The 23,270-nt window shown below is 33.1% G+C and overlaps 1 protein-coding gene and 1 non-coding gene across 2 annotated transcripts in view; both read left to right on the forward strand.

The window, feature by feature from the left end:
- The first annotated feature begins 1,517 nt into the window (after nt 1-1,517).
- The window catches only part of Smp_157500 (calpain (C02 family)), a 102,596-nt gene continuing 80,843 nt past the window's right edge, over nt 1,518-23,270 (forward strand). Inside the window, exons 1-5 of the mRNA XM_018794975.1 lie at nt 1,518-1,545; nt 13,718-13,786; nt 15,292-15,380; nt 19,457-19,609; nt 21,362-21,523. Coding sequence (XP_018649334.1) covers nt 13,723-13,786; nt 15,292-15,380; nt 19,457-19,609; nt 21,362-21,523 — 468 coding nt within the window. The 5' untranslated portion in view covers nt 1,518-1,545; nt 13,718-13,722. The remainder of the gene's footprint in view (nt 1,546-13,717; nt 13,787-15,291; nt 15,381-19,456; nt 19,610-21,361; nt 21,524-23,270) is intronic.
- Smp_tRNA_00644_Pseudo_TTG.1.1 lies at nt 3,221-3,289 on the forward strand. Its single transcript has one exon. It is a non-coding gene (tRNA).

Consider the following 23,270-nt stretch of genomic DNA (forward strand, 5'->3'; position numbering starts at 1 on the left):
GAAAAAAGTAACGGTTACTAACCCTATTAACTAGAATAGTCATTGATGTCCGATTCTGTGAAGTCTTAAATTAAAATTGTCAAGATTTCCATAAACAGGCATAATATAGTTGAGTCGAAAATGTATAAATAATGATAGATGAAGTCAAAATTTCATGCTTAAATTATCCATGTCAAGATACTTTTTTAGAAAATCTATAATTAAGCAAGAAGATTTATTACCCATATAGTCTAATTTCATAAAAATCAATACTTTATTGAGATTATTTTTGATATGATGAAACTATCAGATTTATTTGCAAACATTTACGAAATCGATCAATCGATTTTAACAGCCTTTAAAAGGATAATTTACAAACTGCCATTAAATTTTTAATTACCGTCTGTATCGATCAATATTGATTCGTCTGGGATGAAATTTCTGTTGTTCAATCATCCAAGTCTTGTAAGTCAATTATTATTTTTACTCAGAAATCAGAAAGTCTATTGTTATTATTAGGAACATAAATTTAAAGGCTTAGATATTAAAATCATCACTGATCACAGGCTTAACTAGTTAAATAAACATTTCGTTGATAGCATATCGAAAATTTCATGCGCTAATATTCAGTTCAGTTTTTCCAATACGATAGTACTCTGCAGGGTTTATTGATTGGTCTCTTGATTTTGAAGATTGTTCATTAATTACTTGAAAAACTGCTTTATCTTTATGCTTCAAGACCTTGGAACAAATAATTGAGAGTTTGAATTTAGTTACATATATTTTTAAAGAATCACTTCAATAAAAGAAAATAAACGTAATCATAGTTGGCCCAGTTTCCAATCTACGCTTTTCACATTGATAACTCTAAATGCAAAATAAGAAAGTTTCTTCGCCAATTTGATCAACAATGAATAATCTTCAACCAACAAGACTATTTCGACTGAAATCTTTTCATGGTGATAAAATTTACGAAGTAAATCTTCATAATAGATTATTTTAGCTGAGAAGTGACTTCCTGTTTATGACTGAATGCCGATGATTATACATTTACAGAAACTACTTAGAGAGTGTTTAGTCGATAAAACTAAACGTCGGAACAGAATCCATATTTGTACATTCATGTAATTAATAAACTTTCAGTGGATGATAAAGAAAAGTGTAAGAAAACAGTGAATCCAACTAGTGAATGACATAGTTATATTACAGATTATAAGGTTGTTACAGGAACCCATACTTTCATCAATCATCGCCTACATCTACACTATAATAGATGTAAGCAACTGAACCTCAATATATTTATTTACGTATTTCATATTATGACTATGATCTATTCACAATGATGTACATTGATAATACTAAACGTTCTCATGCCTATCAGTTGAATTCTATCAATGGAAACAAAAATATCGATCGATTTTTAAAAAAAAAGAAAAATGAACTAACAGAATCTTAATTAGCTAATCACTGATAGGAAAGTATGTAAACACATATTTAAATACTTAAAATTAAATGCATGAATATGTTTTTGCACAATTTTTACATGAAAGTATTTCTAATCAATTGGTAAGTGAATAAATGTATTTAATATTTCTTATTAAAGTCTGAAATAAACTAAGATGATTCATAATTGAAATCATGAATCAATTGAAGCTAGATCACTATGGAAAACCTGGAAGCACTGGACAGCGGGATCGTGGATGCGCACTGCTGAGGAGTCTCGTGATAGGGCGAAACGGCCGTTCAGTGATTCCAGGTTTTCCATGGTGGTCTAGCTTCAATTGACTCATGATTTCAACTATGAAAATACTGAAATCTCCACAAAACCCTTTCTAATTAAGATGATTCAATTGAAATGATTAATTATGTGTGTATTACGTAACTATAGATGAATCTATTGACTATGATAGGGAAAAAAATAATAGACAGAATAATTTTGACCTAGGTTTCCTGACATTTGGTATTCGTTATCTAGATATATATCTGTAATCTTGATAGAATTGATACTCCCTAGTGGGTTGGTTACTCAGTAGTGATTAGTGACATGTTTATCAAGTCCTTCTTAATGCTAATCAATTTCAATCGATTAAGATTCATCGTAGCCTGTAGTATAAGTGACTCAACATCGCATGCACTATTATGGGATATTAGGTGATCGAAGGGCTTGAAAAAAATGACATCGTTTACTATTTGGGACCAATCAATTGTGAATAGTTTATTGTTTATCTCATTTTAGTATTCCATTATTTTTTGAAAGTGTAGTAATTACACTTCTTGAAATGCCATTCAATCTCAAAGAATGAGCTTAAGATCTCTGTCCTTTTATAAAGAATATAATCGTCATGAAGAGAAATAAATATATTGAATGAAGTAAATCAAGTATTAAATAAATTATTAGGCTATTATAATATCCTAATGTATTCAAGACATTTAGTTATGAAAATGAGTAAGGACATTAAATTTTAAGTCTCAAAAGAACAGTATAGTTGTTTTCACTTATTTTCTTACCAAAAATTGTAAATGGTTTGAGCCTCAATATAAACAGCAATACCGGTGTTAAGGTCGACTCATCTGACAAGCTCCAAACCGAAAGAAATACGCATGCCGAATTCATCTACTATTAAAAATCCAAAGTGCTTTAGACATCCCATCTGAGATTTTGAATCGTAGATTACTGCTATTTTACAGATTTCGAGCAATAAATCTATGCTTCAAATCAGGTCAATGTTCCCCTTAGTTTTATGCTAATATAACCCAATACTAGCACTGAAACTAGACAAGATGGGAATGAATAAATGTCTATGACGCATGACTAACGTTAAAATCTTTCTCAGTCCATCAAGCTCTCCTACTTTTTATCTTGTGCCTAACCTTAAGATAAACCACCACAAAAAATCAATATATTTTATGCAAAGATACTGGCTAGCAGTGGAATCCGGGATGCGCGTTTCTTCCTGTTCGGGACTCGTCAGCTGGTGTTAAGGAAGATCCAAATAACAAGCTCCAGACCTAGCAAAATGCGCATGCCTAATTTCCCTACTATTAACAGTCCACAGTGTTTTGCTTGCTTTGCTTATAATGCTTGTGAATTAAGGTAATATCGAGATAATACGCACAGTATGCACAGAATGCCAATAAGAGACTAATCGGTTTTTATCCAAAACATCAATTGGAAGATTCAAACAAACAATACTAAGTGAACTTAAACTTCAACCCATTGCACAAGCAAGTCGCTATCAGGACTCAGTAGCTGAGTGGATAACGTGATGGCGTTTGAAGCGAAAGGTACTGGGTTCGAGTTCCAGAGTTAACATCAACTGTGAGATGCAGGTACATCCAGTTGACGAGTCCCAAATAGGGCGAAACGTGCGTCCTGGATTCCACTGCTAGCCACTATCCATCTTTGCTTATAATGCTTGTGAAATATGGCAATATCGAATCATTAAGCACCATATACGCATGTGTCAAGAAGAGACTCATCAATTGCACTCCTAAACATCAATGAGATGATTCAAGTAAATAATATCAAATGAATTTAATCATTACATTTACATAGAATATAAACTGAAATTGAAATTCATATGACATAGATACTGTCTATTATTTATTTTGAACAATACAACTCCATAAAATAAACTAATCTCTATCATTACCACATTTAAATGATTTTGATTTATGACTTCTTGATTATAAACAAAAAATTTAATTACTCCACAATCTCCATCTTTCCGATGTGTGTGTGTGTGTTTCGTTTTTGGAATCTACATAAAGTCTACTCTTTTGGTTTTTGTTTTATTCATAATGATTATTTTTAGTAGAAAGAATATTGATATTAAATAAAGAAAACTAAACAATAAGTTAACTTTCATTTATCATATTTACAATAGAATGATTTTGTAAATTTTATCAAAAAGATTAAAACATTAAACCTTTCAATTTTTGTCATCCATGTGTATTTGTTTGGTTACATTAGGTTAAATTGTTTTTTTTTTGGGGGGGGGGTGTTTATTTTCATTAGTTAACAAGGTTATTATTTGTTTTATTAATCTAAATTAAAAGGAGTGAAAAGTTACTTTAAATTTCTTTTACGGTTGTTTAGTTAGTAAGAATTGATATTGGAAAGTTGCGAAGTTCCTTTTTTGTGAATATTTTTTTCATAGTAACATGTAAATATAAAGCAAAAGTGAATCTATAATTTGTAACTGTGTCAAGTATCTTTATTGAAAGTTCTTTTAACCGGATAATATAAGACTGAATTCAACTTTACTCATCCATGAATATAGATCAACAGTTTAACAACACAGTTACTTCTTTCAAATAGTTGAATATAGATAACTATGAAAATGAATTCATTTGACAGAATACTTCAATTTTAGTATCAGTAGATGCTGGTAGATTTCCAAACATCTTCGATTCAGGTATCACAATTGATTGATCACTGGGTGGTGATCAATGTCATGTGTGTCAAGTCCTTCTTAGTGCAGATCGAATGCTATCGATCAAGTTTCGATGTGGCCACTAGTCTAGGTGGCTCTATGTTGAGATAAGATGCTGCTTGAAGGTGGTCAACAGGGAACCCTGGACCCGGGTTTTGTACTACATAGCACTCCTCAGCAAGGTGTACTTGTAATCAGCCAGGGAGCACCCGTTCCCTCAAGATTATATATATATATATAGCCGTCTTGTTCTACTGTGGGACCCTCCCAGCCCTGTGCATCCAAGCATCCACTATCCGGAATCGAGCTAAAGATCATCGGTCTCGTACGCGAACGCCTAGCTTATAGACTTTTGAGCCAACATACAAACGGTTTTCAAAATTATGATATTTCTGTAATCTCCACAATGGGCATGTTTTAATTTCAAAGGCTATTTCTCGAGTTAAAAGTTTTGGGATAAAGTTCTTTTTAAAGCACATGTTCTTGATATATGACAGAAATCATTTTCTCTGAATTGTTTCAATAATCAGATTGTTGAATATGAAGTTGATGCAATAATTACTAGAACATGATATATTCTTTTTATCAAATTAATTTCGACCCGCCGTCTTAATCCAATCTTTTAAAGTTTTATAAACACAAAAAATCAAATGATATACCCCTAGATATATTTCAGAGAACCAGACTATAATGAAGGACTACATTCATCTATCCAAAAAGTAAGCTGTAGACATGTTTATGTAAAAAATATATGACTGTCACTTAACCTCGTTGATGTTAGTTTCATATTTAGCAACAATGTCGAAGCGAGATTAATTATTGATTGAATTGCAATTGTTAGTCTTTTAAGTATTATCGGACTAGTAATTTCAATCAAATGAAAACAGTAAACTAGAAATTAAGGATGCATTTTATCGCCAACCGGATAACCTCAATAAATCCCTTTCAACATATTCTGTGCTTTAAACCAGAACGTTGGGAATCTAAGAAAACAATAGAAATCCAGGGTATTTTCACACTATACTTCAATCCAAAAGCTTCCACATCATTCCTTATTGTTTCAGATTAGTGTATTTGGTGACAAATTGAATAAGTGGTCATCTATGGCATATTCCTATGAAATGAAACCCACTTCTACTGGATTCCATTCATTCGCTTCAGGATAAATTCCTTATTTGTTTACTACATTTTCTTAGGATTCTTTAAAATATAACATTTCATTTTTATATTGTCATACTCATTTTCCAAGTATACAGCCAAGTTGTTTTAACTAGACCGCTTTTCCTCACTTTTAATAACTTCAAATACTGAAGTTAGAAGTTTAATGATAAGAACAAATGACTGTTCAGCAAAAACGCTTACGGTTTATAGTCAAGTTTTTATTATTTACTCTTTAAACTACATTTTGTAGATTTCTTCTTCAACACATCTTGTACATTATAACATTTCTGGAGAATCGTGAAATATAGTCATAAGCTTATTGCATAAATATAAAATGTAAAATTTCATAAATGAAGATAAAATTTAAATTCACTTAGTATTGTTTGTTTGAGTCTTCCCATTGATGTTTAGGACTGCAACTGGTCAGCCGCTAATTGGCATATGTGCATACTGAGCGTATCGCCTCGATATAGCCTTATTTCATAAGCATTATAAGCAAAGATGGATAGTGGTTAGCAGTGGAATCCAGGACGCGCATTTCATCCTATGGGAGGATTCAAACAAACAATAATAAGTGAATTTAAACTTCACCCCATTGTACAAGCAAGTGGCTATCAGGATTCAATAGCTGAGTGGATAACGTGATGGCGTTTGAAGCGAAAGGTACTGATTTCAAGTCCGAGAGTGAACATCAACTGTGAGATGCAGGTACATCCAGTTGACGAGTCACAAACAGGACGAAACGCGCTTCGTGGATTCCACTGCTAGCCACTATCTATCTTTGCTCACAATGAAGATGAAATTATTGTGCTTAACACACACACAAAAGTTCTCATTGGTGTTTTGTTTATTACTAGTCAATGATTAGAATAATTTTCTTACGGTAATATAATTACTTAACTGTTTATAGTACAAAGATTTACTTTTGAAAACAAGAATAAAGAATCATATGACTCATAGAAGGTATTTACTAGGTGTCATGATCTCAAATATTTGATGATCTAATGTGCATTTTTTTATTACAGGAAAATTGTTTTTATAGTATGATTTGATGCATAAAATTCGATAATGTAAGACTATTTCATGTAAGTAAAAACGGTACTACATTTCACTCAACGTAATAATAATGATAACAGCTTTATTCAATACCGCAAATCAAGCTACTGTAAATAGTTGTCAACAATTACTGTACTACATTACAACAGATATCTCTTTCTAAGCAAAGATGGATAGTGGCTAGCAGTGGAATTTAGGACTCGCGTTTCGTCTTGATTGGGACTTATCAGCTGGATGTACGTGCATCCCATAGTTGATGTTCACTCTGGGATTCGAACTTCATCTCTTTGACATGAATTTGATGTGCAACTATTCAAAATATGTTTCATGGATGTTTTTAACAGTTTACCTCTTCCACACGCATTCATTCATCAAAGTTCCCTACCAGTTCTCTCAAAAACATAAATTAGGTGCTTGAATTCCAATTTCATTTTTAATGCAAGGTTTTGGGGAGATCATATAATTCTCATTAGTTTCTAATCCCTAGCTAAATCACCATTGAAACCTTTAACGTACTGGATAGCCGTCTTGGTCTACTGTGGGACCCTCCCAGCCCTGTGTATCGAAGCCCTCACTTTCCGGAATCGAGCTTAAGATCGTCGGTCTCGTACGCAAACGCCTAGCTTGTAGACTTCTGAGCCGACATACAAACGGTTTTCAAAATTATGGTAATTCTTTAATCTCCACAAATCTTTACACTTATAGTGATCATGTTCTCAATAGTGACTAGCATCGAGATGTAATTCCTAGAGTTCAAATGAGAAGCGGTGACCAGTGGAGTTCAGCCATACAAGATGTGACACAGTTATCCACCATAGGCGATGGATAAGAGTTGCACAATATCGCGAAATGATTAGACATGTACATTATTGAGCTGCTGCTCAGTGGTATAGAGTTTAGGCGTTTGCGCAAAAGGTTCGTTTCCTGGATGTGGAGAAGGAAGTAAACACTGCTGTGGAGGCCAAAATGGCTACCTAGTGCCTTTAGGTTCTCATTGGTATTCTAGTTAATATGAGCTGGTAACCTGAATATTACGAAAATACAGTATATTTGTCTCACGTTTTTGAAAGCATAAATAGAAAGGGAAATTTCTTAAAACTGAGGTGCTTCTGTTTGAGTTTTTTAATATTTTTCATCGCAGTAATTTATAATTCATACAATATAGCTTGTGAGAACACATACTAAGCCTTCATAATTATCCAGTTTAAATGAATATAGAACAGCTGGTTTGTGAAAATAGGTGCCTCAAGCACTTAAGCAGACCTCTTTGACATAGAAAGAATTCTTACATGCTATCTTAGTTGTCTAGTGATTTGGAAACAAACTGTTAGTATATTTCTCATCATATTTCCACTTTCTGCCGATAACCTTCGATTCAATAATAATGAGCATCACAATTTGTTTACTATAACAGAAGTTTCATAAAAAAAATATTTTAAATATAAGTAAATAAATTCATGACGTAGTCAACCGGAGAAAATATTGACACAATAAGATTAGTAAAAGCAAAAAACTGAATAAACTAATAAACAATTACTGAATGTCACATAGGTAAATCATTTCAAATTAAAAACAGAATCATTGAACTTCATTTATTTCCTTTTTTTAATTAACTCTATTAATTTTATTGATGTCAACTTTCAGTAATAGTCAAAAAAGGAAATGAAAGCTATTCATTTCTTTTATCTAAGTAAATCGTGGAAATCCGTTTCCTGTTAACTTGAAGAACGTTCTGAAACTAATTTCGAGAAGCTGGATGTTCCACTTGATATTAGTTTTCCTGTCCTCCACTTCACATACAAAACTTAAGATCGATTGATAAAATCATCATAACAATCATGACAAAAAATTAAGGTTTGGTGAAAATATCTGAAACGATGTAAATGATCCAGAAAGATAACCGTCGATAAAATTGATTCATTTTTGGATTGGTTGTTTGAATATTCTCATTGATGACACTACAGATCAATTGAATGGAATTCATCATTATACATCAACTCCATTGACCATGAGAAGGAGATTGACAGTGTAGATAGGAGAATCATACCCAACTTTCTTCGACACTATGGAGTGAGTAACTGGGGAGATAGTCAATATCATCCGAAATTCATAAGATGGACTACAGTGCAAAGTCATGTATTTAGGACAGCTGACAGACGCATTTGAAGTGAGGACCGAAGTCAGACAAGGTTGCTTACTATCCTCCTTTCATTTTCTTCTGGTGGTCGATTGGATTATGAAGACCCCCACATCTGAGGGGCAGCACGGAATACAAGGAACATGTTGCATGTAACTAGACTATTTGGAATTCACAGATCAACTAGCCCTTCTATACCATAAACGCGAAAAATGCTGATCAAGATAACTAGTGTAGCAACAGCCTGTGCATCAGTAGGCCTGAACATACACAAAGGAAGAAGCAAGATCCTCAAATATAACACACAGAACACCAACACAATCTCATTAGATGGAGCAGCTCTGGAAGAGGTGGAATCTTTCACGTACCTGCTTAACATTATCAATGAACGTGGAGGATCTGATGTCTATGTGAAAGTAAGGATTGGTTAGGTGAGTTCAGCATTCCTAAACTTGAAGAACACATCGAACTCAATGCAACTATCTGTCAATGAACGCCAAAGTGAGAATCTTCAAAACGAACGTGAAGATAATTCCACTGTATGGAGCTGAAAATTCGAGAACTACTACAACCGCCATCAAAAATGTACATGTATTTATAAACAGTTGTCTACACAAGATACTCAATGTCTGTTGACCTGATAGCATTAACAATAGCCTACTGTGGTTTAAAACAAACCAGCCTCCAGCTGAGGAGGAAACTAGGAAAAGACGATGGAAGTATATTGGACACACATTGAGGAAATTACCAAACTGCATCAAGAGGCAAGTTCAAACTTGGAATCATGAACTCAAATAGAAAAAAGATAGATCAAAGAACACACTATACAGGGATTCGGAGGCAGACATGTAAACAATGAATAGCACGTGGAAATAACTGGAAAGGATTGCCCAGTACAGAGTTGGATGGAGAGTGCTGGTGTGCGACCTATACTCTTCCACGAAAGGTAGTAAGGGTGAACAATAAACAGTATATGGTTTTGAAGATTGTTGAGTTTTAGCTGAGATCAAAGTTAGGTTCATAGTCAACTTCCAATCATTGTGTTCAGCGACATAAATATACATATACTACTGATTTCCCTCTCCTTCATCTAAACAAAAATCCATTAAATATGTGATTATTATACTTTAATCCTTTGCATAGTCGTTCCTATCGTCTTAGAAATTATTCACCCACTTTTCAATATATTCGTTTAAAGACTACTTAAATATTCACTAATCCTACATTTTTGAAAAGATTGGACAACAAAGATAAAGTTTTGTGAATATATGTAACCACTATTATTATGGTGTTACTACCGGTGTAATGAACATATCTTTGAACGTTATTTATCCGATACATAAACTTGCGTTTCAGTAGTTGAAATTGTTGATAGACTATAATTTTAGATTGAAGTGACTTCCAGATGCTTGTCCTCTATCAGCAATTTATCTTAATTATACTTAAAAGCAAAAGCGACTGATCGAAAACCATTATGTTGGGCAGATTTTATAGTTCAGATAGTTGAATTTAGTGTTGTGACGGAACTTTCATTTTTTCATCCAAAACAACACCCAAGAATAATTTGATCGACTCTGTAATTAAATAGCGCAGTTCAGAGAACATAGTACAAATAAAACTTTATCTAATTATTATGATTATATGTCAATAAGTGACTGTCAGTTAATGTTTTCCACACATTCCACATGGGACTAGTTATTTTAACGAACTACCTTTACTACTGTCTTAATAATTTGAAATCATTTCATATCAGTCTTAAGAACTTTACTGTTGTGTTAACTGGCTCCAGATTGAATTCTTTTTGACGTAAAGTTTATCACTGACATTCCCCCTTAGGGATCTTTGATGAAAGTTTGTTGATTACAGAACAGTATATTATAATATTTTGACACTCCTATCATCAATTTGTTTTCACATGAATCCATAATTTGCCTCCAGTTTAGTGCCAAACTATAAGTGGCAGCCTGCTTGAACATTTGGGCTACCTGTTCCTGCTATCTAGATATTTCAACAACTTATCTAATTTTGTTGTTTTAATTCATCATTATGGCTATTAATCGCATAATCTATTCAGGTGTATTTCTGAAAAGTGTACAACATTTCGCTGTACAAGTTAAAAATACCGTGGTCGCTGGCAATATCCAGCAAAAAGAATGTACGTTATTTAGATGTCGATTGACTGGACTACTAACTTCTAATTGGAGATCACTCAATATTTATTGTCATGATCGATCAAGAAGTAAGCAAACAGAAACTTGTTGAAATACATTGTGCTGAGAATTCTATAATGTACCAAAAATATGCTCTTGAATAAAGCTCATGATGATAATACTAATCATTCTTGTATTTGAACAAATCATGTGTACTATAAGTATAAAACAAAAAATTCTTTTTACATTGTTCACGTGGTTATAAGTTACCATACGATAAAATGATAGATGTCATCCCATTTACATATTACACATTTTACTGACATAATGAAACCCATGATGAGTTTTGTTGAACTGCATAAAAGACACATAAATATGATCTACATTGACTAATGCTTTTTCTACATCTTTTAAAGTGTTGATTTGCAAACCATTTTGATTGAGCATATTTGTTAGTTAGCAAAATATACTAAAAAAATTGTGAAGAGTTAGATATTGATTTGAACTTAGTCTACGATTATTTGTAGGGTCTCATCACCAAATCAATGTAATTTCTTGTTATATCTCGAACTTAGATTCATAGTATGTTGAGCACTCGAACGCTAGAACCCTCCCAAGTCGCAAAATTAGACTAGTAAGTGGGAATGTTATTCCAAACAGTGTCAAATATAGTACAAAACTCTCATGTATTTATAGTTTTTGGCTGAAAGTAGATCATCATTTCGGACAGCCAATAAGCACTTAGGGGGGCTTATTTATTCATCCAATAGGAGAGCCACACGTCGACATTCTAGAACGTTCCTCTAGTGGTGATTGGATGGAAAGTCTTCGGCTCTTTCTGGGCTTCTTAGGGCTTCCTTGAGTTTGCCAACTAGCCATCCTTACATTTCTAACCGGTGATTTTGATGTGACTCAATATGAACATTATCATTATATTTTTGGTTTGAATTTAAATGCCCTACATTTTTTCAACCATATTGTAATGTAAGAAAGCTCAGTCGAATGAAAAAATTGTATGGCATTTTTGTAAGAAATTACTCTGATCACCTACCTCCCAGGAAATCTAAAAATATTTGTTACATTATCAAGAGTACAAACTAGAAACAGTGAGTTTTCTTGTTCTTAGTAATTTTCAACTGATACTTCAGTTATTCAACAAAAAACAGTTTTGAACATATATGCCTCACAAGAGATAAGTAGTTCTTGTTTTCAAAAGGGGGTTTTGTGGAGATTTTAGTAATTTTTTATAGTTGAAATCATGAGTCGATTGAAGCTAGACCACCATGGAAAACCTAGAAGCGCTAGACGACCGTTTCGTCCCATTGTGGGACTCCTCAGCAGTGCACATTCACGATTCCGTCTTGCGAGATTCGAACCCAGGACCTATCGGTCTCTCGCCCTAGCTCTCAACCTCTAGACCACTGAGTTTTGCTATTTTTAATCAAACAAAATAAATGTTTAACCTATTTAAGTATGTTTATCGTAAATGTCATCAGTGCTTATTATATTAATATTTAGCAACTGATAAACGTCAGGCCTTCAATCATCATCATTTATATCTAATTAAATCTACAAGGAACTTTAAATCTTAGTACTAATTATCTCGAAATACATCACCAATGGATATTTGCCTTTATGAACGATATCAATAAGTGTGAATCAATATCTTAAACTGAACAAAAGTCATTTATACTTAAATTACAGTCCTAAAAATATTTATAAGGTATATATAATTGAAGAAATGATTGCTAAGATTCAGTTATCATCATAGGGAAATGTCCTTTATAAAAATTGAAAGTTCATTTTACCACTAATTCTTTCTGGTTACCCCTTTTCGGATATTCCATTTACAAGTTACATAGTAAATAGCAATAATTTTGTTTTGGTATGAACTCTTAAAAAACTTTCTTCAGTATAATCTGAAAATAGCCCTAAGTTATTGGTCATATATTACTATGTTCATGATAAATGATGGACGATTTTGGAAAATAAATATGTATTCAAACGTACTGATTTTCATAGCTGTACATTTATACTTATAGGAATATATATTAAGATCTAGATCATCAGATAAAGTTAAAAGAGTGATAAAAAATATACGCTACGAACGTACCCTGATAAAAGATTATCGAATGTAATAGTAGCAAGAAAAATCTATATCCAAGCAAGCTTCATTATAGGATAAATATCTAAAAGTAAATGAATATCTGTAATTTTACGCTATAATTAAGATCAGTGGAATCCAAGAAATGGGTTTATTATATTTGGTACTCATCAGGTGGATATATTCAAAGAACCAATTTCTATAAAAGGAACAATTATTGATAACCGATATACATACTTTATCTCATATTAGTGATGATTAGTAGAATAATAACGACAAGTATGGAAGTATTAGAAAGTGATAGAGTGGTTGAATATTTATATGTGAAAATTTTAGAAGAATAATTTTGAAACACATGGATGCACACTGCTGAGGAGTCCCATAACAGGACGAAACGGCCGTCCAGGGCTTCCAGGTTTTCCCTGGTGGTCTAGCTTCAATTGACTCAAGCTTTCAACATGAAGACACGTTTGTATAGTATAAATATTCATATTAATTGGTTTATCAGCTCACAGTCAAATATATAGCTACGTTGATATATTTTATAACGGAAGATTAACATACACTAATACAGTAGCACTGTTTAACTATTAAGCCCCATAGAAACTTATATAATGGTGTGTTCAAAAGTAATCTTTTTATGAGGCATTATTCGTTATATTTAAAATTTCCATACATTATCCTATATTTTAGATTGATATGAGACGTAAAAAGCAGAATAGTGATTCAGAAACTGAGTGTAATGGAGTTCCACTGAATTATTGTAAGTGGAATCTTGTAAATATGTCTAATAATTTTGTACAACAAAATATTTGTTAAATTTTGTCTTCTGAACAAGCTAACTCAAGGAAATATATGATTATCCCCAATTAACGGTATAGAATAAATGAAGATATGAAGAAAGCGTATACACAATTACAGAAGTTGATACCTATTGAGTTAATATTGTATTGTTTTGTTGTGACTTTTGTTGTTCGAGGGGATTGACAATAATCTCTGAACTTAAATCTTTTCAATGAATACATTTTTTGTTCTATACCAATGAGTAGAAAAATTGTGTTTTTGGAGTTTCGTGACTAAATGTAAGTTACTTCTTCAGATTGGCTTACATTAGGTTACGAAATACCAGAAATACAATCTTTCTACTCATTGGGATATAACGAAAAAATATATATGCATTATCAACTATCGACTCAATGCTCGACTTATTTGAATCTGTCAGGTTCAACCTTGGTATTATTACCTATAAACTTATTAAGTCTTATTCGTGGTGGGATTCATCAGTGAGGCTGCATTATTAATAATTTTCACATTATCTGATGTCACAATTAGTGTCGTCATTAGTAGAATATTTTAGCTGCGACTGAAACTAAACTGCTACACACCTAAAAATGAAACAAAATCAAACTATAAACAGAACAGTGAACTAAACATTAAATTTTATCACAATGCAGTTGAAAATTATGGCTGCAAGTTAACATTCAGAATATCTAATTGATAAAAACGAATCATGATTTTGAATAGACGATATTTCCACCAACCAAATGAACTTAATTATGAACTAAATTCAATTAGTATTGCTTGTTTAAATCTTCCCATTGATGTTTTTGGACTGCAATCGGTCAGTCTCTAATTGGCATATGTGCACATTGTGCGTATTGCCTCGATATAGCGTTAATTCACAAGCATTATAAGCAAAGATGGATAGTGGCTAACAGTGGAGTCCAGTTCGACGCGCGTTTCGTCCTATGTGGGGCTCGTCAGCTGGATGTACCTGCATCTCAGAGTTGATGTTCACTCTGAGACTCGAACCCAGTGCCTTTCGCTTCAAACTATTCGTTTAAACACGATATTAACTAGACAGATATACTTTAATTCGGCATCTTATCTTTTTGATGGAGTTTTGTTCTTTGAGCTGAATGGTTTGGTCATGGAGCTTTCATCGCTCTTCTGAACCACTTCATCAACACAAACTTCGCGTAGAATTTCAGAGAACAAATCTCCATCAAAATCATCTACCTGAGCCACATATCTTCTCCACCATCTTATCTTTTTATAAATCGTTGCACGTTAATTAACTTATTATGAATCTTATATATGATTAAGGTCTCCTGAATTTGACCGCAAATAGTATTGTGAGGGTGTACCTATGATAAATTTGAAATAACACTTTTATAACACCCATATTCTTTCCCATTCCCAATAGATTATTTCAACTAATTCTAATTCAAATATAATAGTTTCTTTTTCTTGTTTTCCAACTGATAGTGGACATTCTTAAACCAACATTAACAGAGAAACGAGTACAATTTAATTTAAATATACCATGTTCAATTACTCCGAAGGGTTATGCAAAGGTAAGTTAAATTTAAAATTAATTGGTCAGATGAAAAATTCGATTTTTCATATAAATTCATGAAGTTCAATGGCTTGAACTACATCAAAACAGAATATGATAATAATTCAAATTAAACAAACAAATTATCTTATGCCATTGATAATTAGTAAAATAATAATAAATGTATTTGGGTGTTATTCTCAAGTGTACTGTACTGTTTGAGTTGTCACGTGAAAGTCTGGATGATGTCTGGTTTTCCTGAAAACCAGTGCAAAATTACCTTGACCAACAAGGGTATATTATATAATTTGGCTGTTATATTTAACCTTTATAAGATTGTAATAATATTACAAGTCATAATTAGATTAGATTGTCGTCTGGTACTTCCAGGTTTTCAATAGTGGTCAAACATTTATCCATATATGGTATCAATCTAAACAAAATATCAGTGAACTGAATGTGAAAAAAAATTCAGTGATTTAAGAGTCTCATATAGATTAGTCAAATTCTTTGAATTCAACTCCTTATAGAACAGTGAGTTTGTACTTGTAAGTAACACATTAAACTAGAAAGAAACTTGTTTTGCGTTGAATGACTTTGAATCATTCTAACAAATAGAATGGAACAGCTGGTTAGCTAACTTATGTAGTTAGATGGCACTAAATAGAAGGAAATTTTTACACACCCTGCGTTATAAAATGTTGAATATCTGTAAGATATAGGACATCATTAAACTATTTGATTGCTATTGAAAATGTTTAGTTAGAGATGGTTATTCTAGTTACTATATTGATTCAAAGTTAAAAAAGGATCTCAACAAAGAATTTGCAAATTCTAACTTCAAAAAGAGCCTTGATTTTAATCTGCAAAGTTTATTAAAAAAATGATACTCTCACAAATCGTCTATTTAAAACGATGAGGAAAGCTTTTACTACAAATAGATGTCAACTCGAGCTTGTAAGCCATCCCTTCTTTTCTGAGTCTCTGAATGATAAGATTTCCATTTTAGTTATCTCTCTGCACACTCATCTGTTCATCAACTCCTGTAGATAGGGTACTTCGATTATAGCCATTATTCACTTTCAAAATATAAGAGAGCGAATTTCATTACGGAAAATTCGACCCTGGAACGTTAAATTGACTTTGATCTTTAATGTTATTCAGAAAAACTATCCGAATTGCTTAAGATCTCTTCATTTTCAACGCTTCAGAAACTTTAGTCATTCCATAGATGATATCTAAACCAGATATAATTAGAAATTTGTTCAGTCATTCTCTTTGATTTTACTCTGACGTACTATAATTATTTTAATTTCCTAATGATTTGTGTTTGAAGTCACCACCCATCCTTGAATTATTGTCATATAGCCTTGGTATTATTCACGTCATATCATTTCCTGTATAACCTCAGTAAACCTTTCTAACACATATTTTTAATGAGATTAAAGAAACAGTCAGTTTACTCCACTCACATCATAAAGAAGTGTAAGTCATTTAGCATTGTATTCCTTTATTTATCCACATCCTGAATATATTAAGCAGCTTTGATTACTATCGTTTATAATATATAACATTATTACTATCTTTATGATTACGTTGGAATGCATGTTCTCTGTCCGCATTTCTGACAATTTCCTAATTTGTGTGATTACTATAGTTGACATATAATTCCCGCTTAAACAATAATAATACGAAGTTCAGAGAATGGATCTCTTTTCAACGAATTTAACATCGTGTTGTACAGTCGCATATATCCACGAAATTGCGCCACCGTCCACCCTTGTTTTCAGTGAGTCACTGCCTAACAACAGACACGGTTGAACTCCACTGGTCACTGCTTCTCACTAGAACTCCAGGATATACACCATGAAGCCAGCCACTAGTGAGAACATGATGCTTATTTCCAGAAAAGGGGTTTTGTGGAGATGGTAGTAATTCAATGATATATATGTTTGAAAAAAATATTTTAGTAGCTGAACTCATGAGCCAATCTAAGCTGAACCATCACTGGAAACCTGGAACCACTGGACGGTCATTTCGTCCCAGTGTGAGACTCCTCAGCAGTACGCATCCATGAACCCTATGCGGGACTCGAACCCAGGACCTTCAGTCTCGCGCGCAAAATGTTAGCCCTTAAACCGCTGAGCTGGGATTCAACGGTGTTAATGTCTCACTTCAGTCGATCCATAATCTTGTGCAAACATTCATCCATCCATCCACCTTTTCAAATTCATCCATTTTAGTTAGGAAAATCAAAAGTACTTTTAAGTGACATAATTAGTAAAGGAATTCCTACCGAACCATGTAATATAAGTAAATTATATACTTGTCAAACAACATGATGACGCTTGTTTATTTGAGAAATGAGAAAAGTCATATTACGTCAATCGGAATACAAAAGTGGTACGCATAATATGAAAACAATAGCATAATAGTAATTTTAAACTTACTAATTGAGCAGGTACTAATGTCATATTTGTCTAGTCCTTTATCGATGATCATATTCCATTGATCAAGTCACAATCTAGACATTCCTCTATGTAACTCGACTACGTATGCACTATGCCAAAATGTTAAATGGTTTGATGTAGTAGACAAAATTTCCCTGAACTAAGAACAAAGTCAATTATGTATGATAATTAACTCAAGATTGCTGTTATTAGTACGGGTTTATGTGAGTGAAAACTGATTTCTAATGATTAAAACATTGATAAATTCAAGTAAGCACTTATAAAAGCCTTCATAAACTACAAAAACCAGTATAAGGTCTACCTTGCAGTCGTTCTCAAATGTGTTTTGCTATAGATTGGGTGAATGTTTATGATTTGCTTCCACTTAATCATTGAAGTTCAGTCATATTTGAAACTATTTAGGTACAGCCTCAACCAAGCTAAATTATATATCCATATGTATGTGTTCACACATAATAAGATGTGAAGTAATGTTACATATTTTGTTTTGGTTGACGAGGTGAGCTTGACTTCATAACAGATGTTTAATACAAGAACATTTATTTCCGCTCTAAACCTCAGGGTGTTGTGGACACGATTGTAGATGTTACAGGCGTAACAAACTTTTTCCATCGCTAGTTAATTTGACAAGATACTTACTCAACATCAATTTTTCGTCTGATAACTCGAGCTCCTCTTCTGTATAATCTATGTATATGAGTTCGATTCCCTTAAACAGATCATTTTGAACTAGGCTGTACAGCAGCCACAAAAACTGAGATGATAACCTGTTCATACATTTTTTCGTAGATGGTATGTCTAACTGTTCCATCATTACCTCAGTCAATCATCTGAGTATTCCTCTCAATCTCACAAAATAATTTAAATGTATAGATCACTTATTTCACTAGAATTTAAGTATTGATTGATATGAAATTCACCATAACCTAATCAATCACTTATAACCAACGTCATGTTGTCTCGACCCTATAACTGGTCAAGTTTCATCAATCAAACTAGAACATGGCCACCAGTTTGTGACTAGATGTCATTGCACAAGTTATTCGGTAAGTTGTTCAAGGCTATCGGCAGAAGGTCCTCGCCATAGGTTCTAGGTTATTTGATATTACTCAGTGAAGTGTATGAAATTTATTGGCAGAAATAATGTTCTTTGTTGGTTTCTAACCAGCCTCATAAAATGCTATATATCAGAGCTATCACTGAGTTATTCAAACAGCAATACTATATATACAACATAGATTTATTTTAACAAAACATCTATATTTACACTATCCTGACTTCTGATGTGAAATATTTGTCAATCCATAACTTAAAAACAGGAAGACAAAGTTATTAAAAAAATTGTTCATCCAATATAGTAATTGCCTGCGAATATCCAATCAGGATCCCTAAATCATTAAGAGGTTATTAGGGCTGTACATGAAAATCGAGGTGATTCTCTCAGGAAGCACATATCCCAATGGAAACTGATCAACTGCAGTTGTGAATCATAAGAACGGAAAATCATAAACTCTTACTAATATTAACCAACAAATTATCTACTTCTAACTTTTTCTAACTTAATTACTGTTTATCAAAACCACAATTGTAAATGATATTATCATTTAATTTTGCATTGATTTAGCTGCATGAAAAATTAACTTCACCATGCATCCCTCATTCTAAGGGAAAAGCGGATTCCATGGCTGATCGTGTATACAGACAAATATTTCTCTATTGTACAAACAGTTTGAATGGTTTTACTCATTCTTCGAAAAGTGAAACAACTTATGCAAGTGTAAGTTTTTTATGGTGAATTCATTTCGTTCAAAATGACGATTTACCTAACTGAAATTATTTAGAGAAAAACATATATTCACTTTGAAGGCATAAACTTAGACGTTATCGTTGTCTTAATATCAACATACATCGATATAATTCACTTTCGACGGCATATCAGGCAATATTTATTTTAGGCCATTTCATGTTGTACATACTTGCTCATACTCGATTATTTCAAGTCGACCATGTGGTTTCTGAACAACTATTCTTGTTACATTAGTTATAATGCTGATTTGCACTACAGTAATGCAGTCAGATTCAATCACATACAATACATACCCATAAATATATATATCAATCATCAATATACGGAATAAAAATGAATCGTAGATCTACCTTAGGCAGTGTAGTACACCAGGTCACAAAACGTGATTAATCCATATCACCTTGGTATCAGTAGGCTGTTTGAGAACTCTGAGTGGAACAATTAAGTATGTAAACTATTTCACATTTTTAACATGTTTTCGTTGTAACGGGTGAATATAGAGAAGCCTTGGTTAACGTTTTCTGGCCTACTCACCTACTATACTTTAATGTTTAATAGAGATATATTTTAACATACACTAGTCAATTTAAGTCAATAAACGGGTATGTGACATTAGCTTTGAGATTGTGACACATTAATAAACATTCAGTATCGACTGTAAATGAAATATCTGTGCCTAGGGAAATCATCTAATGTGCAACGCTTATTTTAGGTTGATAGATCTGGATAAAAATATTAAGTCAGTCGTTAAATTTATATTTAGCTATCGAATGGAGTGTCTGAGCAAAATCCAACACATTAAATATTACCATTTACCCTTCATAGGATTCTGGTTGAAGAAGAATTAGAGCCAAAACCTGGGAGTGCCGACAAAACTATATATATCATAGGTTCAAAAAGTCAATCATTTTAAACCTCGTATACCCAAAAATATATATGCTTTCCATCTTTTGTCTTTATGTGAGAAAAAATCAGTAGTCGAAGACCTAAGGATGCACGACCGCTAATTCAAAAAAAACATATTGGAAGTGACCAATGCCCGTAGAATTCATATGTTTCAAGAACTTGTCATTAAACAGATAGTAAAGTGTATAACCTTAGTATTATTGATTATCAAGTTCGTCTGTTTGACTTAGTAATCAAAACAATTGTAGCTAAATTAAGATAAACTTAATCACTCTTGTGTTCTGAAACGAATAAAATATTTTAATATCTCACTCCATGTTTAATGATAATATATCCAATTAAGTTAATCGGTTAGTGGACAAACGGAGATTGCATTCGATGTGAGCATTGATTTGAAGCAAGTATTGACGAAGAATTTATATACATTAACTTACTGTATCCATTCCTATGTGATTTAGCGGTTGTATGCTTCTAAGAAGTCCCTAACTAGAACGAAATAATTGCTCAGCCCTCCCTGAAATATAATATACCTAACTGATTTTAGTGATGGAGATCATCTATCACTTAGAGCCTCCATGGAAATAAGTAAATCGCAAATGTAACTTAAACACCATCCTTAGCAATATAGTTTTATACTGAAATCTTACATGTAGTTTGTAAGACATAATAAATGGCCGAAATGCGTCCACTGGATTCAGACTTAACTTAATTTTAGTTCTAAGCAAACGTTTCCAACGTTTAATCTTAACTATCTAAAGTTTCTTAGGCATCACAATAACTACATCATTTGAAAGCATTTTTTCATTCTATATGTAGCCTACTGCGATGAGGAAAATAAAAATTAGTCAGTATGAAATCATTTCAGCGAAAATGGTAGAAGCAAAAGAACTTTATCAAGATCCTGAGTTTCCCGCAAACGATGCTTCAATTGGAAACTTGCCACATGTCTCGGGCAGAGTAGAGTGGAAAAGACCCAAAGTATGTTCCTATTTAGCCATTTCTATTTATACCTATGAACATAACTAAACAAACTACAAATTGTCTTTTACCTATGTGATAATCAATTTAAATCAATCTGACCCAAGTTATTTATATTCACTTAACTACTAACTAATGATAGTTGAAATTTCTTGATAGGTTCGTAGTCTATCAAAAATTCAACAATCAGTCTACACATTCAGCTGTTTTTCATAACTCTAAATCATACTCTGTATTCCATAGGCAGCTTCGTGAGATTTGATTTTATACCAAATGTGTTAAGGCATTATAAGTAGACAACAAATCATAAATTGACAAAGATTAAAGGCCATTCCTATGTTTAGTCTTATTCCCATCATAATGAATTAATTTATCGGTTCATGATCTCAACTAAAACTCAAAATTCTCCAAAACCCTATACAGATAATTATCATGTACTCACCAGTGACTAACTTCAGAAAGTAATTATCGGAGTTCTAGTAAGAAGCCTTCACCAGTGGAGTTTAATCATGTCGGATATGAGGCAGTCACTCAAAGAAGCCAACGGAGGCTGGTCGCGTGATATCGTGGACTGGATCAACTTAGACAATAACACCGTTGAAACCCGGCTCACTGATGTAGAGTTCAAGCGTTTGCGGGCGAGACTAAATGTCGTATGTTTTAATCCTACGTACGGTATCATGGATGCACTATAATGAGGAGTCCCATACTAGGACGAAACGGCTTACCAGTGCTTTCAGGTTTCCAATGGTAGTCTAACATTGATTGGTTAATTATCTCAATTAAAACTCAATAAACTCGAAAACCATATACTGTTAATTGCTCACCCATACTACCTCTCGTGGAAGAGTAGAGGTCACACACCAGCACTCTCCATCCAACTCTGTACTAGGCAATCCTTTTAGTTATTTCCACGTGCTATTCATTGTTTACATGTCTGCCTCCAAATCCCTGTATAGTGTGTTCTTTGATCTGTCACTTTTCTATTTTCCTCCATGATTCCAAGTTTGAACTAGCCTCGTTATGCAGTTTTGATTGGCACAGTGTGCGTTTTTTATGGGGTTTTGTTCTCTGAGCGGAATGGCTTGGTCTCCACCATCTCGCAATGTGCGTCCTATCCATCATCGGTGTTTTCCCCTAATTTACTCTTCAGCCGGCAGTTGGTTTGTTCTCTTCCACAGTGCGTAATTGCTTATTTTATCAGCTCAACGAACATCGGGAATTTCGCGTAGATGATTGTTTCTAAATACTTCGACTTTTTGATCATGGCTGAAGTAGTCCTCCACGTTTCAGCTTTATACAACAGAACTATCCTAAATTTCGCATTGAAGATTCTGGCATTGATATTGGTTAACAGTTGTTTTGAATTTGATGTTGGTTTGTTCTCTGAGCTGGATGGTTTGGTCGTGGAGCTTTCATCGTCCTTCTGAACGACATCATCAGTACAAACTTCGGGTAGAAGTGAAGTGTTTGAACTTCTCCACATGTGATTCACAGCTTGTCCTCTGCACCTCGATGTTAATTGGTTCTTATTGACTTTAAATCTGTCATTGTTTATTTCTTTGTTTTGGTTGTATTTCCTATTGGTTTGATTTTTGTTCCTATGTTCCTGCATAATTTTCTTGATTGGTTGATAGATTGGATTGATTTCAATATGTTTGTTTAAGCTTCTAAAAATTCTCTGGTATTTTTGGAATTGCCTCTGTCCAAAATCTGCACATTTTTCCAGTCGAATGTATGTCTTGTA

Source organism: Schistosoma mansoni, chromosome 1 (genome assembly GCF_000237925.1).
Source record: "Schistosoma mansoni strain Puerto Rico chromosome 1, complete genome".
Lineage (NCBI taxonomy): Eukaryota > Metazoa > Platyhelminthes > Trematoda > Strigeidida > Schistosomatidae > Schistosoma > Schistosoma mansoni.